At 45.2% G+C, this 16383-nt stretch overlaps 1 protein-coding gene across 2 annotated transcripts; it reads right to left on the bottom strand.

Annotated features, from left to right (window-relative positions):
• Nucleotides 1–398: 398 nt before the first annotated feature.
• Nucleotides 399–16320, bottom strand: prdm15 (PR domain containing 15). 2 transcript variants are annotated; one of them, XM_031572200.2, is made up of 25 exons: nucleotides 14239–16320; nucleotides 13390–13429; nucleotides 12744–12837; nucleotides 12383–12536; nucleotides 12040–12192; nucleotides 11699–11798; nucleotides 10953–11021; nucleotides 10409–10606; nucleotides 10091–10232; nucleotides 9452–9576; nucleotides 9133–9227; nucleotides 8868–8955; nucleotides 8578–8748; nucleotides 8244–8338; nucleotides 7963–8094; nucleotides 7513–7656; nucleotides 6851–7014; nucleotides 6109–6188; nucleotides 5685–5804; nucleotides 5126–5257; nucleotides 4487–4570; nucleotides 3581–3756; nucleotides 3185–3265; nucleotides 2799–3005; nucleotides 399–2357 (listed from the first exon to the last, which is right to left on the bottom strand). In XM_031572200.2, exons 2-25 carry the CDS (start codon nucleotides 13418–13420, stop codon nucleotides 1773–1775), a joined length of 3420 nt encoding a protein of 1139 aa, XP_031428060.1. In that variant the 5' UTR covers nucleotides 13421–13429; nucleotides 14239–16320; the 3' UTR covers nucleotides 399–1772. The 2 variants fall into 2 exon arrangements, with proteins under 2 accessions (XP_031428060.1, XP_012683088.2); XM_012827634.3 differs by having other exon boundaries at nucleotides 8578–8745.
• Nucleotides 16321–16383: the final 63 nt, after the last annotated feature.

Here is a 16383-nt window from a genome sequence, read left to right as displayed (position 1 = left end):
TAAACAAGTCGCATATTTATATAGATTGTCCAATAACCTAAATATCTAGCTCATAAAAAAGTTATTTTATACTATATACTATGCGATGGTCTATGTTAATTCTATACTAGTCTCACCCCTGTGCATATAAATGGCAGCCCAGGTAATGTTGCTGTAGCACCACCCTCTGGCACATTTGGAGTACTGCTAGCTGCTAGCCCCAACCTCAGTCCCACACAGGCAAAACAGTATAGCTAGTCTTCATGTCAGTGTGGTCTGTTCTATGACACTGACAGGATTGGGGAAAAAAAGATTAAAAAGGCAAGAAGGAAGTGGCAGGAAATGAAGTATAATAAAGTAATAAGTTATAAAGGATGGCTTTGGTAAGAAGGAAACAGACTTCCATCGCACAGCAGAGATTCATCTGGGACAAAGGAGTTTATTTATGGCATTTTTGTTCATGATCTATATTATCTTACATGCTTCGCCTGTGATGTTGCATACATAATTATATATACAGGAATTTATATACACACAGAAATTGGTGTCAAAGCACATGTCAATGCGTACCTTGTTTACCTTTCAATGCTTTGAAACATGGACTCTGATATAAAAAGACAATTCAGTTCATAAAAATAAAAAAAGCTCAAACATTATCATCAAGCAAATGTACATCTACCCATTTAAAGATTTTTTTCAGGCCAGCAAATCCTTTCATAGCATTTCTTTTGATTTTCAGATGAACGTTATCCACAATAAAGAATCAATGCCGACATCTTTGACAAGAGAAATAAACATTGTATAGTGCACTTCTGCTTTTGATCACATGGTCATTAAGGCATTCTTTAGACAGATCCCCGTCTTTGGTTCAAGTTGAAACTCTAAATCAATAATCAATAATCACGTTTACTGCAATAATCCTTCTAAACGCTTTTGTAAATGTAAGTATTGCTTTTGAAGGCCTACCAATGTGTCTGTACTTTGTAGACAGCATAAAAATGACAGCAGTATCAGAAACCACCGCTGAAAACGGTATGAAAGACCATAAGATTGGTTCGCTCTTTTCCGGAAGAGAATCCATTTTCCAGAATGGGGCCCAAGCTAACTTCATTGTCTTGTAGTTCATCGTGGTCTGAACTGGTTAAACCCAGCAGAGGTTCTTGTAGTTCATCGTGGTCTGAACTGGTTAAACCCAGCAGAGGTTCTTGTAGTTCATCGTGGTCTGAACTGGTTAAACCCAGCAGAGGTAGTGGTTTCTCCATTTCACAGCAGTGATGGGCCCCCTCAAATATGGCACAGATAGAGAACTGTGTGCCCTTAAATACTTACAGCTTACGAACAGTAAACAAAACAAACAAATGTGCACAAAAACGAAAACCAGAGTGTGAACACATGATGCTTCTGACCTCTGGCGGTACGATAGTGTCTCCAGCACTAGACGAATGATTTTGACCGCTCACAATCTCAATTTTTTTCATGGCTTTATGAATCTTCACAATCAAAATGTATCGAATAAAAACATGGTCTTAGTTACATGATGTAACATTGTAAAACATAATAAAAAATAAAATAAAAATGAAAGCGTGAAGTTAATTGAATTGCTTTTTTGATTTTAAAACTTTCTCTCAACTTTCTGCATGTGGATGGGGGTCGGGTTGAAGAGTAGGGAGTGATGCAGGCACAAGGCTGAGTGTGTGTGGCATAGATAGATACATCTATACGCCAACCATGGGCACACCTCGGCAGATGTGTGCTCAGTGTCTGAGCCAGCAGAAGTGGTGTCTGGAGACACCTCAGTAGCTGTACATCTGCTGGGCTGGTGTGGCCGGCTGCTGCTGTGGAGGCCCAGAAGCCTGGACCTGGATTTGCTGGGCCTGCTCCACCACGACCTGCTGCTGGGCCGGGGCGCCCTGGGAGTCTGTCTGGCCGCCGTCTAGGGCTCCGGCGGTGGCAGGGGCGATGTGGGTCCCCTCGGCGGGCGTGACCGGCCTCCACGTGAGGGCCGGCTGCTCCAGCTGATGCGAGATGGGGTTGACGAAGGTGGTGAGGTTGATGAAGTGGGCAACCGACGGGGCGCCCCCGCCCGCCGCCGAGGAAGGAGCCCCCGCGGTCCCTCCAGCGGTGTCGCCGCTCAGCTCCGGGGGGCGGTTGTGCAGCATGGCCGAGCCGCTGACGGTGTCGAAGGTGACGGTGAGGATGGAGTTGTCGAGCGTGATGGGCCGCTCGTTGGGGTTCAGGGACCCCACGGTCACCGGCTGCAGGCTGGTGAACTGGGCCGGTGTCGCCCCGCTGATGGACGTCACCGTGATGTTGGGGAGACCCCCCGAGTTGGAGGGGGAGGACGCCGACGAGGTGCTGGGCTCAGCCAGGACCACTACCTGTGGATGATCACACACTTTTCATGACAGGAGTACTGGATGACCATGTGCTAAAATGTTAATTTAATGTTAATTAAATGTTATATAACTAAACATAACGATTACATAACGACATCATTTTTTGTTTCATGTGGAATCAAACAGCCTAATGCTGGTTTGCCAAGTATCAAACAAACATGGAGATGAGGTCCTGTAATCTCAAACAATACTGGAGATGAGGTCCTGTAATCTCAAACAAACATTGAGATGAGGTCCTGTAATCTCAAACAAACATGGAGATGAGGTCCTGTAATCTCAAACAAACATGGAGATGAGGTCCTGTAATCTCAAACAAACATGGAGATGAGGTCCTGTAATCTCAAACAAAAATGGAGATGTCCTGTGAGTACTATGCTCTGAGGTGGGGCGTAGCGCTATCGGACCCGGTGCGGTGGGACGGACCTGTTGTATGCTCTGCACGGCAGAACACGTCTCGTCGCCCACCGTGCCCACAAAGTCGGCTCCTTTGGCGGTGAAGTCGCCGTAGTCGTCCGAGTCGGACGTGAGCTCTGGGTCCTCGGGCTGCATCTTCTGCTTCTTCCTGGCCGACCGGCCGGACCGCTGGCTCTTCTCGCCCGCCAGAGACGACTTATCCAGGGTCAGAGGGGGCTGGTGAGGCAGAACCAAACAAAAACAAAAAGGTAACTAAATATTGAATATGAGGAACAGAGGAGTGAATATATCTGCAGATATGACTACACTCCAGAGATGTAGAACTAACAGAAGCCAAGTGGAAGCACTTAGAGAAATTACTAATGTCTAATCTCCACATCTCCATGACAACAGACCTGCACAATGCTGATAGTGGATGCATCAATGGTGGAGGTTCCATCAAGATGGTCAAAGTCATTGATTCTCACTGTTATAACCTGGAATAATACAGAAGAGTGAGGATCATTTGTAAAATAAAATAAATAAAATATCACGGTAATCACGCAATCACATTTTTAAGAGATGAATAAAGTGTGTCATTGCCATCAGATTGTTTTTTGAAAGAGGATTTATAATGAATAGTCTATTCTATGCCATTTGCTGTCGAGCACATAGACTGGAGGTTTGGGGGGGCCTGGGTGGATGTGGAGGGTGTGTGTATGTGTGTGTGTGTGTGTGTGTGTGTGTGTGTGTGTGTGTGTGTGCGTGTGCGTGTGCGTGTGCGTGTGTGTGTGTGTGTGCAGCTGGGTCACCTCGGGGTGCTTGCGGCGCATGTGTCGGTTCATGGAGGCGCGCGTGGACACTTTAGTGCCGCACAAGTGGCAGCTCTGAGCCTCCACCTTCTCATGGGTCAGCTGGATGTGCTTCTGGAGCATGTACTCCGTCACATACTTCTTATCGCACACCGCGCACGACCACGTCTTCCCCACTGCTAGCAGAGAGAGAGAGAGAGAGAGAGAGAGAGAGAGGGTGGGAAAGTGTTCAATGTTTAGTACTGATGTAGTTCTTGACATTGCAAAAGTTTACTTGATGATTTGCCAGAGAAAGAAAAACTTGAGTGAGAGGGTGGGAAGGGTGGAGGGAGTGAGAGAGGGAGAGAGAGAGAGAGGGAGAGAGGGAGAGAGAGAGAGAGAGAGAGAGAGAGAGAGAGAGAGAGAGAGAGAGTGAGAGAGAGAGAGAGTGAGCGGGAGAGAGAGATGGCAAAATACTCATCTAATATTTGTAATATGTAAGGGATAATGTATTGTCCGGAGGTCATTATCCAAAAATAAATCCCGACGGGGCGAACAACACCCCGACACGCAGCGGAGCAACCCATTACTTGCTGACTTCAAATTACAATGAATCTGTTACGTTAAATGACCGGACTACTTGCGGAATGATATGAAAGATGTGAATTAGAAGCAAAAAAGCCCGTTGCCAATGACAGCGGTCAATATCTTTTCGCAGCGGTGAATATCAGGAAATATTCACCGGCGAACGTTGGGATGGCCCATTCAAATCAACGGAACTTTTTGGAACATTCTGAAGAGCCGTATAATAATTAGAGTTAAATGGTTGACGTTACAGAAGTTCAGTGTGTGACAGAGGTACTGAGATATAACTCCAGTCTAGCAGCTGAGTGTATGTGTGTGTGTGGGTGTGTGTGTTGAACATGCCTGTGTGGATTAGCTTGTGGATTTCCATGGTGTTCCTCTCACTGAAGGTCTTTCCACACAGCTCACACATGAAGTCCTTTATGCCTGCACAAACACAGCACACAAACACAGAGCACCTCTTTCATATCGACTTCCTGTAAAGATATTTACATATACAGACCAAGACCAAGCAAGACATGAGAAACAGACAGACAGACAGGGGGTCTGGTAGTAGATAGACAGGTAGGTAGGGAGATTATTTTACCAGTGTGTACTTGTAGTGTTTGAGCATGTTGTTGTTTCTTTACCAGTGTGTCTCTTGCAGCGTTTGAGCATGTTGTTGTTTCTTTACCAGTGTGTCTCTTGCAGTGTTTGAGCATGTTGTTGTTTCTTTACCTGTGTGCCTCTTGTAGTGTTTGAGCATGTTGTTGTTTCTTTACCAGTGTGTCTCTTGTAGTGTTTGAGCATGTTGTTGTTTCTTTACCTGTGTGCCTCTTGTAGTGTTTGAGCATGTTGTTGTTTCTTTACCAGTGTGTCTCTTGCAGTGTTTGAGCATGTTGTTGTTTCTTTACCAGTGTGTCTCTTGCAGTGTTTGAGCATGTTGTTGTTTCTTTACCAGTGTGTCTCTTGCAGTGTTTGAGCATGTTGTTGTTTCTTTACCTGTGTGCCTCTTGTAGTGTTTGAGCATGTTGACTTTCTGGGCGAACTTGCGATTGCACTCCTTGCACTCGTACTCCTTGATGCCTTTGTGCAGCTTCATGTGGTGCCTGAGTGCATGTTTGGTTTTCATTCCTGCAGGAGGAGAAGAGATCACAGCCAAGTTACCGGCCAAGGTCACCACGCAGCGCCAAAGGAGAGCAACGCCCCCAAGTGTTACAGGAATCCCAGTGGACTCACAGAGGTCCTTTGCTTAACCCCGAGGTGTAACCTAAGCTGTGAGAAACAGCCACAGCCACAGTCTTGCCACTGGGACCAAGCCAGCAGCCTTAGGAGACCGGTGTGTTAACATGGAGGCTTAAACTCAAGGAAACTAAAACGCTCAGGGGTGCCGTTGTCAGTCGCTAGAGTTAGGGTCTCTTGCTCACGCGTCAGTAGTGAGGCTTACACATTTTTCAGTGTTGGACCGACTGACCTTTGGTTCTGGCATGACAAGCAATACATCAGCAATTCCGTTCCTACACCATTTCTTATGATTGAAGTGTCAAATCACGGAGCTCACCTTTGCCACACTCTGCGCACAGGAAGTCTCGGATGTTGTCATGAACTCTGAGATGTTCCTTCAACATGTCCTTCCTGGCGAAGGACTTGCCACACTGCTCACAGGCATGACTCTTCACTCCTGCATGGGGACGGAGGACATCATGGAATAACAAATTAATGAACAGCCTCCCTATTTATGTCATATCCGCATCATATCGCTGCCTGTTTAAAAAAAAAACGGACTAAAAACCAGAAAAAGATTTAAATAAAACTCCTGGCTTTTTGCGATGTGGACACGTGACACTGAGCGAGTCTGAGCCAGAGCTGTGCCGGATCCGGCCGCATGTGGCCCAGAGTCTGAGGCTCTTTGTGTTGTCACTGTTGTCATGTAGCGCCTACGTCAGTACACAGGGGTGTCAGCACATCAGATGCGGTAGCCTTACCAGTGTGTATAATCCTGTGTCTCTCCAGGTTGCCGATGCTGTTAAAGATCCGTCCACACATTTCACACGGGTGGATATAGCTTTAGGGAGAGAGGAAAACAAAACACATTTCACACGGGTGGATATAGCTTTAGGGAGAGAGGAAAACAAAACACATTTCACACGGGTGAAGATAGCTTTAGGGAGAGAGGAAAACAGAACACATTTCACACGGGTGAAGATAGCTTTAGGGAGAGAGGAAAACAAAACACATTTCACCTGCGTGGATATAGCTTTAGGGAGAGAGGAAAACAGAACACATTTCACACGGGAGAGTATAGCTTTAGGGAGAGAGGAAAACAGAACGGAGGAGCCGAATTACAATTCCTCACGCTTCCTTTGGATCAGATCCCTACACGATAAGCCGAACGGCATCATCCCTCCCGACAACCCTTTATCTGAGGGCATGAAAGCACCTCTCAAGAAGCCTGTACACACCAGAAGCATTCTTGTCTCCCACTGCACAGCACTGCTTTGTCTATTGTTTGTGTTAGTCCTGTACACCTTGAGCTTCAGGCTCAGATAAAGCTTTTTTCAGATGCCGTATAAAATTTCACCCACTGCATTCTGGGTTCCATCATAATGATTTCCATGGCACCAGGGCTTGTTCTCTTCTATCTCATCTGGAGCTCCATGCATGTAAAGTGAGCTGGGAGTGGGGGGGTGTAGGGGGACCTCACTGGCCCCTGCAGGGCTGTCTTACCGCTGGACAGCAGGGTCAGGTAGCTGCTCGCGGTGGATGACCAGGTGGGCGTTGTAGGTGGCCTTCAGGGCGAAGCGTCGGTTGCAGATCCCACAGCCGTAACCCCACTCCTTATGCAGGTCCATGATGTGCCTCAGGTAGTCACGGCCCTTAGCGAAGGTGACCTGAGCACAGCATGCAGTGAAGGAAAGATACAGAGAGGGAGACAGAGAGATTGAGATTAATTCACTAGTAATGGAAATAGTAATATATAGCGGTTTTCAACACAAAGAGCACTCAAAGCACTTTACACATTAATGAGTCAGACATCTATCCATTCATACACCGACTGCCTACGGGTTCAGTGTCTTGCTCAAGGACACTTCGATACTTGGTGAGGAGGAGTCGGGATCAAACTAGCAACCTTCCCATTGTCCTTGTGGAATGACCCCTAAGCGGTGGCTGCCCTTGTGGAATGACCCCTAAGCGGTGGCTGCCCTTGTGGAATGACCCCTGTGGTTGCCCTTGTGGAATGACCCCTAAGCAGTGGCTGCCCTTGTGGAATGACCCCTGTGGCTGCCCTTGTGGAATGACCCCTAAGCGGTGGCTGCCCTTGTGGAATGACCCCTAAGCGGTGGCTGCCCTTGTGGAATGACCCATGCGTGTGCTTCGCCAAGCCTCACCTGGCATTTCTTGCAGGTGTATTTGTGATGCTCCGGGTCGTCCTTGCCATCCTCCTCATCAGACTGCTCATCGCTGTCCTCCATGGAGATGCCAATCTTCTTGATGAACTCCTCCCTTTCCAGCTCGTCCATCAACGCGATGTCCTGGATGAAGGAAACAGCAGCCAAGGGGTCAGAACCACATCCTAGGCACCCAAATCAGCACGGGACCTTTCCCCAGACTACAGAAAACAAATGGTTTAGTGTTTTCTAGCATTTGCATTCATCTTAAAGACTGTACATCCAAATCAAATCAAATGACGTATTCTACAGATATATGTTTCATCAGTATGGGTGCCCTCTTGGTGTTAAACCACAGGCACGTGTCAAAGTAGTGTCCACCAAGACAAATGGGTATGTTTAAATGTAATGTTTTCATTCTGGCGTTGTGTGAAGCATGGGACTGTCCACCTTGAAGTGGACGTGTATGTGGTCTCTGAGGACGTCCACGCGGAAGAACCTGCGCCCGCAGATTTCACACGTGTACTTCTTATCTCCGTGAGTCAGCAAATGTTTGTTCATGTTGCTCCGGCAGGAGAACACCTGGGTGGGAAACACACACACACACACACACACACACACACACACACGTAGAAAGAAAGAAAGAAATCAGATATTGAGACAGTAACTGCATTGGTTCAGGCTCCGATCTGGAGCTGAGTCGGCGGCTGTCTCTCTCCGTCTCCCCTCACCTTGCCACAGATGGGACAGGCCGAGGGCTCCTTCCTGTACTTGGTCCCCTCCTCCCCGGAGCCTTCCGTCTCCTCCCTCCTCATACTCTTTGGGCCTGAGGACACGTTGACATTTCCAATTAAAATGGCATTCATTCATTCATTCATTAAAATGACTTCATTTCACAATCCCTTTAAAGACAAGGTCTTGAGTCCCGCTAGATGTAATCAGACATCAGCATGTCGCGGCACAGAGCGAGACCATGGGAATATGAGGATCGCGGGGCTGAGTCTTACTGACCTATCAGCGTGCCGCGGCACAGAGCGAGACCATGGGAATATGAGTCTGACTCACCCATCACGTGGCGTCTCTGGTGGTCCTGCATGACGTCCTTGCGGTAGAACATCTTGTTGCAGATCTCGCAGGCGTACAGCTTCTCGCCGTGCTTCTTCTTGTGTTTGGACAGGTTGCTGTTAGTGGAGAAAAAACGCGAGCAGATCTCGCACTGGAATGTCTTGTCGTCTACTAGTACAAAAATAAAAACAAAAAACAAAAACAAAAACAGTTATCATTGAAGGAGCCAGTGAGCAGCCGTTTCTGAGTTCCATGCGACAGGTGTGAAATGCATTTGATGCGGGTCTCACCTGTTCTACAGTTGTGGAATAGTAATGCATTTTCAACGCGGAAGAACTTCTCACAGGTCTCACATTTGTGCCTGTACTCAACATCTGGCTGGGGAGAACAAACATGCACATTCACATTCACATTCACACAAACATACACACTCTCCTACGTATTAACGTCAAACTCATTCTGAACCAAGATTCACATTTAAAGTCAATACTGTATTTGTTGGAGACACAATAGATGTAAAATGTGAAAGACTAACAGGACAAGAGAGGACCTTACCTCATTCTTGCTGTGCTTGTAGGAGATGTGCTGCTTGAGACTCTCCTTCCGACTAAACATCTTCTCGCACTCATCGCATTTGAACAGTTTGTCGCCTGGTGCAGATTTCCGGTTTTGGGGAGGACACAGGAAGATAACAGGCTAGTTTCCTTTGGTGTTGGTTGGCAAACTAAAACCATAACAATCTCCACTTGAAATGAGGCATTAGACATTTTTTAGAACCCTTTCTTTCTGTTGCGTTCTGAAATCAACGCCTCTGAAATCAACGCTTCTAAAATCAATGCCTCCTGTGACGGAGAGAGAGGGAGTGGACACTCACCGTGGGAGCGGATGTGGCGGTTCAGGTTGCTGCTGTTCTGGAACACCTTGTTGCACAGGAGGCACTGGTGGACCCGCTTATGCTCTCCAGCCTGCCTGCCCCCCGCGTGCTTCCTCAGGCCAGACCTAGGAGAGAGAAGATGGAGGGAGAAAGGGAGAGAGGGAGAGGGAGAGAGAGAGAGAGAGGGAGAGTGTATATGAGAGAGAGAGAGAGAGAGAGAGAGAGAGAGAATGTAGGAGAGAGAGAGAGAGAGAGAGAGAGAGTGGGAGAATGTAGGAGAGAGAGAGAGAGAGAGAGAGAGAGAGAGAGAGAGTGGGAGAATGTAGGAGAGAGAGAGAGAGAGAGAGAGAGAGAGAGCATAAAGCCACTGAAACAAGAGAAAGCTCAGGCGGGGTCTCTGTTCAGGAGCTGCCATCATCATCTCCGTACTCCGGAAGTCTTTTTCACGCTTGATAATGCGTTTACAGTTCACCCAGAGATCCTTTTAATAAACAGTATAGAAAACAGTAGAAACTAAACCTTTGCTGATCACTCAAAACCGAACACACAACAGCCATATCACTGAACCGGGACTGTATATTCAGAATGATCTATGGCCCAAGAGGTCATTAGATGGACAGTCGAGCTTGTGCGTCTTACTTCCCAGAGTGCGTCGTCTGCACCAACTTGATCTCTTTCCCATCTGAGCCAATCACCGGCTGCTGGCTGTCCAATTTGTCCAATCCCAGCTCTGGAGCCTCTGTGCTGAGCGTTCTCTCCGATGGTGCTTTGCGTATGGAGCCTAGAGGTTATAGAAGACGCCGAAATAAGTCACAATAGCAGAACATTTTTTTTCTCCTTCACATCAAGGTAACACATCCACTCTGAGTGATCTGGCTCTGCTCTGATCTAGGATGAACAAAATAACCAAAACCTAAACTTCAATAAAAACGATAAGGTCTAAAAGGCCTTGCTGACCTTTGCTCGACCCCGTCTGAGTGGTGGATTTTGTTTTACTGTTCTTTGCCCTCCGTCGTCGTCTCTTCTTGGGCTCTGTGACAGTGGGGTTGGATTTGCTCTCCTGGCTTTCCATGGGCGACTCGGGGAGGGCAGCAGGCGGTTCTTCCAGGGGAGGATCCACCGTTTTCTCCTCTGGTAGGTGGCAGAACAGTTGGTCTGAGAAGAACAGAAGAGTGGGCAGGCTGGTCAGTGTCAGAGGCTGGATCTGTCCAGTTGCTTTACTATATCATCATGACACGTTTTCACATGGCACAAATGGGACAGTGTTACACTAATCACTAGAGCGTCACGGAGAAGGCTAATGCAGACATTACCAATCTCTATTGTAGATGATGCAATCATATCAAGAAGTTTGATTCATACTGCACATCTAAATAGACCTATACTTGATATTTCCAGCTCAAATAGACAGTAGCCAATTGTGAAACGCGAGTTGATGCTGAAGTGGATTAAAGCAGGCAGATCCCATTTTGTTCCATAGTGTCTCGTAAAGATGACCCACCTGTGTCACTCTCTGCCCCCACAGGTGGAGCTGGGGCGGCCATTGGCTTGGTGGGGATCACCTGTGTGTCTGCGGTTCGAGAGAATGTCATCAGTCAACGGGATGCATACAGTAAGGCCAAAGCATCAGAAGAATGCGGAAACGCAGGGACACCTCTGACATGTCTTGAACCATGGGTGCATTTAAGCCAAAATTTTATTATTATTATTTAATTATTATAATTTATTATTATTTAATTTTAAACCAACATTGCTACAAGAAGTCAATTGATGCTAGGTGGGCAGAGTATAAATACTGCTTTGAAAAAATAGTTAGCTATACACTTAAAAACAAATATTGACAAATAACAAACTAATCTGGGTGAAAGTCTATTATTGTGTTATAATGTGTGTAATGTCTATCATAATGCATGTCAAGAACCTATGCTGTATATATTGCCACTTTCACAGAAAGCACCAAACTCAACGTTACCAAACTGAGACAAAGGCTGGTAGCTTTACTTTTAATTGATTAAGAAATTATGCTTTGAATAAGCACACTTAGCTATTTACCGAAACAAATGCTCAAAACAGAACTGAATTTTGACTCAATAATATAGATGATTGTCTGCTAGCAACATAAAATATATCAGCAACAACCCAAAGAAGAGCTGAATAATTGCATGCATATTTCCTTGGGGGCGGGGTGAGCTGAGTTACAAGAACATTACAGGAAGTAATAAAATGATGCTGAGAAAAACACTTCACCTGCTCCCGGAGCGACGGGCGGTTTTAGAACAGGTCTGTCCATCTTCCTAGCGTAGAAGGCGCCGTACCACACCCTGAGCTCTGATCCCGGAAGGACATCCTTGAAGAGAGAGAGAGGGGAAAGACATCATCAATACTGTTTTTAAACAATGTCAATACAATTAAACTTTCTTGGAGTGCTGAAAAGATGCCAAGGCAGTTGTAATGCTGTGCATATGACATGTTAAGAGATGGAAATGGGTGGAAATTCCAGCATTTTTTCTGCTACAGTGAGCACATAATTCCAAATGTCTGTCCTGGTCAAAATGAAAGGTTGATTCCAGTGCACATGGTCGCCTCACCTGGGATGTGTTGAAGTAGACCTCGTCGTCCTGTTGGTAGGCGGTCAGATTCTGATGGGTGTGGTCTGTTGCAGGTCGCACTAACATCATCCAGTTGCAGTCATCCTCATTTGATGAGTCAAACCAGATTGTTGTCCCGTCTTTCTTAAAAATCTTGAAAACAAACAAAAAAAGATCCTTTTAGAGTCAAACATCTGGGTAACGCAAATACAACTAAAACAGAATAACTCAAAATGAGGCGAAGACCAGGCTCAGATTTTTGAATCTAGGCATATTTCACGGTGCCTATTCCACAGCTGAAAATACAGTAACATCCGCGTGACAACAATGCTCAACTGCTCACCCTCAATGGGAAAATGCCTTGTTTGTCCATGTGCTGTAGTCTCTTTGCCTCAAAAGGGCCGAACCGTGTGCGCTTCACCAGCTTGTGGAGAACAAACACACCCTCCTTTCCCTCATGGACTGACTTGATCTCCAGGTTGTCAGGAAGGGATGACCTAGATAAAGATTTAAAGGAAAGAAACGGAGACCAGGTCTCTATGGTGTCTTGATCTCACCGTGGGCCAATGTTACACCCTTGCAGCTATCATGAATTATATTGGATGCCCATGATGCTTCAGCTGATTAAATACAAATATGTTTGAACCCATCAATATGGCACCCTGCACCTTCAAACCGAAAAATAACATACCACTACCACTTACCGGGCTCGACTCAGAACCAGCGAGTCGTTCACAGTGACCACAGGCCCAACCTCAGGACACTCAGCGTCATGGTACTGGCCACAGTCCTCACACCCTGAGCACAACACAGGGTGAAAAGTTCACATACAGCTTAGTGGTCGGCCGATTAATCGAGCCGATATCTGGCATTTTTTAGTTAATCGGCAATCGGCATCGGCCGATTAACTGTGCTCACGAGGCCGATTATTAAAAAAAAATCTGCAGACAGCCATGTCAGTGTGGCGGCTGTGGAACAATGTTAGCATTCCCCCTAGTGTCAAATTGTAACTGTAGGAAGTCATAAAACATTTATCAGATTTGTCATTTGAGATGGTTGTTGGGACGTTAAGCAAGTGTAAGTGTAACTGTGAAGCCTTGTATTGTTGGTGAGCATGTGGTCTGCCACTGTTAAGCATGTTACATAACATAAACATATTTTTCATCGATGGTGCTCATACATGCGCAAAGTTTGCCTGCAGTAGAGTAACATTAATATGTTATCTGTTGATAAATGATGCTGTAAAATTCACTAAAAGTTGTATTTATTTTTTATTTAAAAAAGTTTATGTCACTAATACACATACAGACAAATAAGACAAGGGAGGAAAAAATGAAGAAATGTACTTACATATAAATTCATCTGTTGCCTGCTCTGCCATGTTGACAAGCTACAAGATGTGAGAAAAGTTATTTAAAAACCCTATAACTGATTTCAAACACAGTATCAGTCCATTAGACAGTAATGGTTTAACATTGTGAATGAAACAAGACGCAGTTTTCCTTCATTGATCATATTTCAACATTTATATTTTTCTCCCACTCAAATACTACACTCGTTACGAATCACAGAGAGGGACAACCCGCCCAAAGGTTAAAGGAGGCATTATAACAAGTGACAAACAGTTATATTATCGCCTCTCCCAAGTTAACTATTGCTCAATGCCAGATAATGTAGAAATGTGTTAAACGTCAGTCCTTATTTACAACAGTCAAATATACGTTTTCAACTTCTGTAAATTAGTGATTTTGTAAGCCACAAGGGGTGCAAGTCGTTAACTTATTATTTTAATTAAAGAGGGAGAGAGGGAGGAAAAACAACTCAAAACAATGCTGCATGAGGGGCAAGGGAACGGCACCCCAACTACAAGCAATCCGCATAGGGAGGGTACAGTAAACACAATCCGGTAAAAACGGGATCCGGGTTTCAGTCGATTCCAAACTGTAGCCGGGTTTTAACTCCGATCTCAGCCGGCTCGGTCTCTTTCAGCAATGCAAATGTAACAAAGAACAATCGGCATGGCGGATGGAACGGAGACGAAGACCTCATCTGGAGCCAGTACATTTGAATGTCAAAACGGCGTCAAAATGATCTTTCTCGTACTTTCTGCCACCACTGTGTAAACTGTCAATATACCTATAATGTTCCGACTTGGGCATTACATGCAAAAGTTGTACAAGTTTAAAATAAAAGGGTTACCTGTTTTTCAGACGATTACACATTCGGTGAATCCTGACTCCGGGTTCCAATCCGCACCAGAAACCGCGCAGGACCGGAAATATGACGCAACGAGAGCATTGTGGGTGATGGAGTTTGTTTGGGTTCGCTGTTGAGGCCTGCTTTGAAAGTACGACTCTAGACGCCGTTTCTGGGTTGAAAATGCTGTTACTCATTTGCCAGACACACTGCACCAGATGTAAAAACCTAAATGAGATGCCTGTAGTATACACTGTGAGAGAAAGCCAATATTACCCATGAAAGCTAATTGCTTTCAAAGAGAAAATTGTGGTTTCTAGCGTTAACCAGATGTTTGCATGTGTTCCTTAAACTGCATTTGCTACATTGCTTTAACTGCATATCTTCCCGAAGTTTGTCTTTTAGCACTGATGTGGAGGAAAGCTTCTCTGAAACCAAATAAAAACAGTCGACACATCAGTCTGATTATTCAGTCATGTTTTATTGCTTAGAAAATATAAACCTGATATGTTAATCTGCTTTTAATCCCTGCATAACACTGACTGACTCCTGCACAGGTATTTAGGCTGTTTGCTTCAAGCAGTGAGGATGAAAAGCTTCTTGACCGGCCATTTCAAGAGCAATGCATATTTTCAGGTTGTATAGACTGCCATTCTCATTGCATATAATGCATATTGTATGCCTACAATATGGTATGACACATTCAGTGACAAAGGGTTGTACGTCTCACTAGACTTAAAGAGCGACATCTTCAGTAAGACTGAATGAGCAGTCAAGCAACTGTAATTGTTCCAGGGGAAACACCCGTCACTGAGGAGAGCTTGGTTTAGTTTAAGCACACACCTGAAGCAAGCGGTCCTGGTGCTAAGGAGGTCAAGTCCACTAGGTATCATTTTTACAGGGGATCCTCAACGCAAAACACTCTAGATGGGATGTTAGGTATCCCACCTGCCCCGTTAAAATTTTATTAAATTAAAATTAAACATAAAAAAAAAAGAACATAAAATCAACAAAGGGAATGATTTATAGACAACCTCTTGACACTACAGAACTGCACTTCGGGTGACGTGGTACTTGGCAACAAACAACCAACTGGAAGCATCACCACATCTCACCACCATGAAGCTACTGCATCATAAAGTCAGTCACAGATTACTGTGTGCTTCAAATGAGTGGCAACCTGAAGTGATCATGAAAGGGAAGATCAAACCGCAACAACAATGTCTTGGGGTAGCATTTCTCAGATTCAGCTCAGTATTCATTTTCCTTTGGTTCAGTCTGCACATCAAAATGTCTTACACACTAGTGTAAATGAAGGAATGTTTAAAAGAAAGAAAGAAAGAAAGAAAGAAACGTGATAAGGGAATAATGTACATATTTACACACAAACAAAATGTCTTGAAGAGGGAAACAAATGTTTAAAATAAAGATTCAAACTGCGTTTTCCATAAGGATTCGTCACGGCACTCTTGTCAACTCTGTAAAAATGAAAACTAAGTGGCGTATGATAGTGTTCATGTTATGAAATAAGGTAAATGATAGACACTGGATTTGTTATTCAACAATAACAATACATTCTCAAGAACCTCAAAACAAAGGGATCTTCACAGTAACGTGAGCATCACTTCAAAGCTGACTGACTGACTGACATGGGCATGCTGGACTTGATTACAGTCATGCACTCAGCAATGCATCCCATTAGTAACAGTCAAAAACAGTGGAACTGACTGGTCTCACACACACACACACACACACACACACACACACACACACGCACGCCCATCAGAGCCTAGATGGGCACAAAATGTACAAAATGGATGTGACAGTCGGCAACAGAACATCGTTAAACCTCTCAGAGAAGCCCCCCCCCCCTCTAACAATGCAACCTGAAGGTAGACAATCTCTCTAGCGTTTGTGCAAATCAGGTCAACGCCACGGCGTTCTCTGTCCTTCTTCTCCAGCCGATGGTCACATGCTGCCACAGGTCAAGAGGGCAAGACAGCCCTCCTTTACAGTAGGAGAGGAAAAAGGCCACGAGTGCAGAACGCCTCTGCAAAAAAACTCTCAAATCAAAATCACTGTACATCATCATCAGGGTAGGGAGGATGGGGGGGATTAGAGAGAGAGAGAGAAAGAAAGAAAGAGAGC

The sequence above is a fragment of the Clupea harengus genome, chromosome 8 (assembly GCF_900700415.2).
Source record: "Clupea harengus chromosome 8, Ch_v2.0.2, whole genome shotgun sequence".
NCBI classification, from domain to species: domain Eukaryota; kingdom Metazoa; phylum Chordata; class Actinopteri; order Clupeiformes; family Clupeidae; genus Clupea; species Clupea harengus.
Note: the sequence above shows the minus strand (reverse complement) of the source record. Positions and strands in the feature narration are given on the sequence as shown.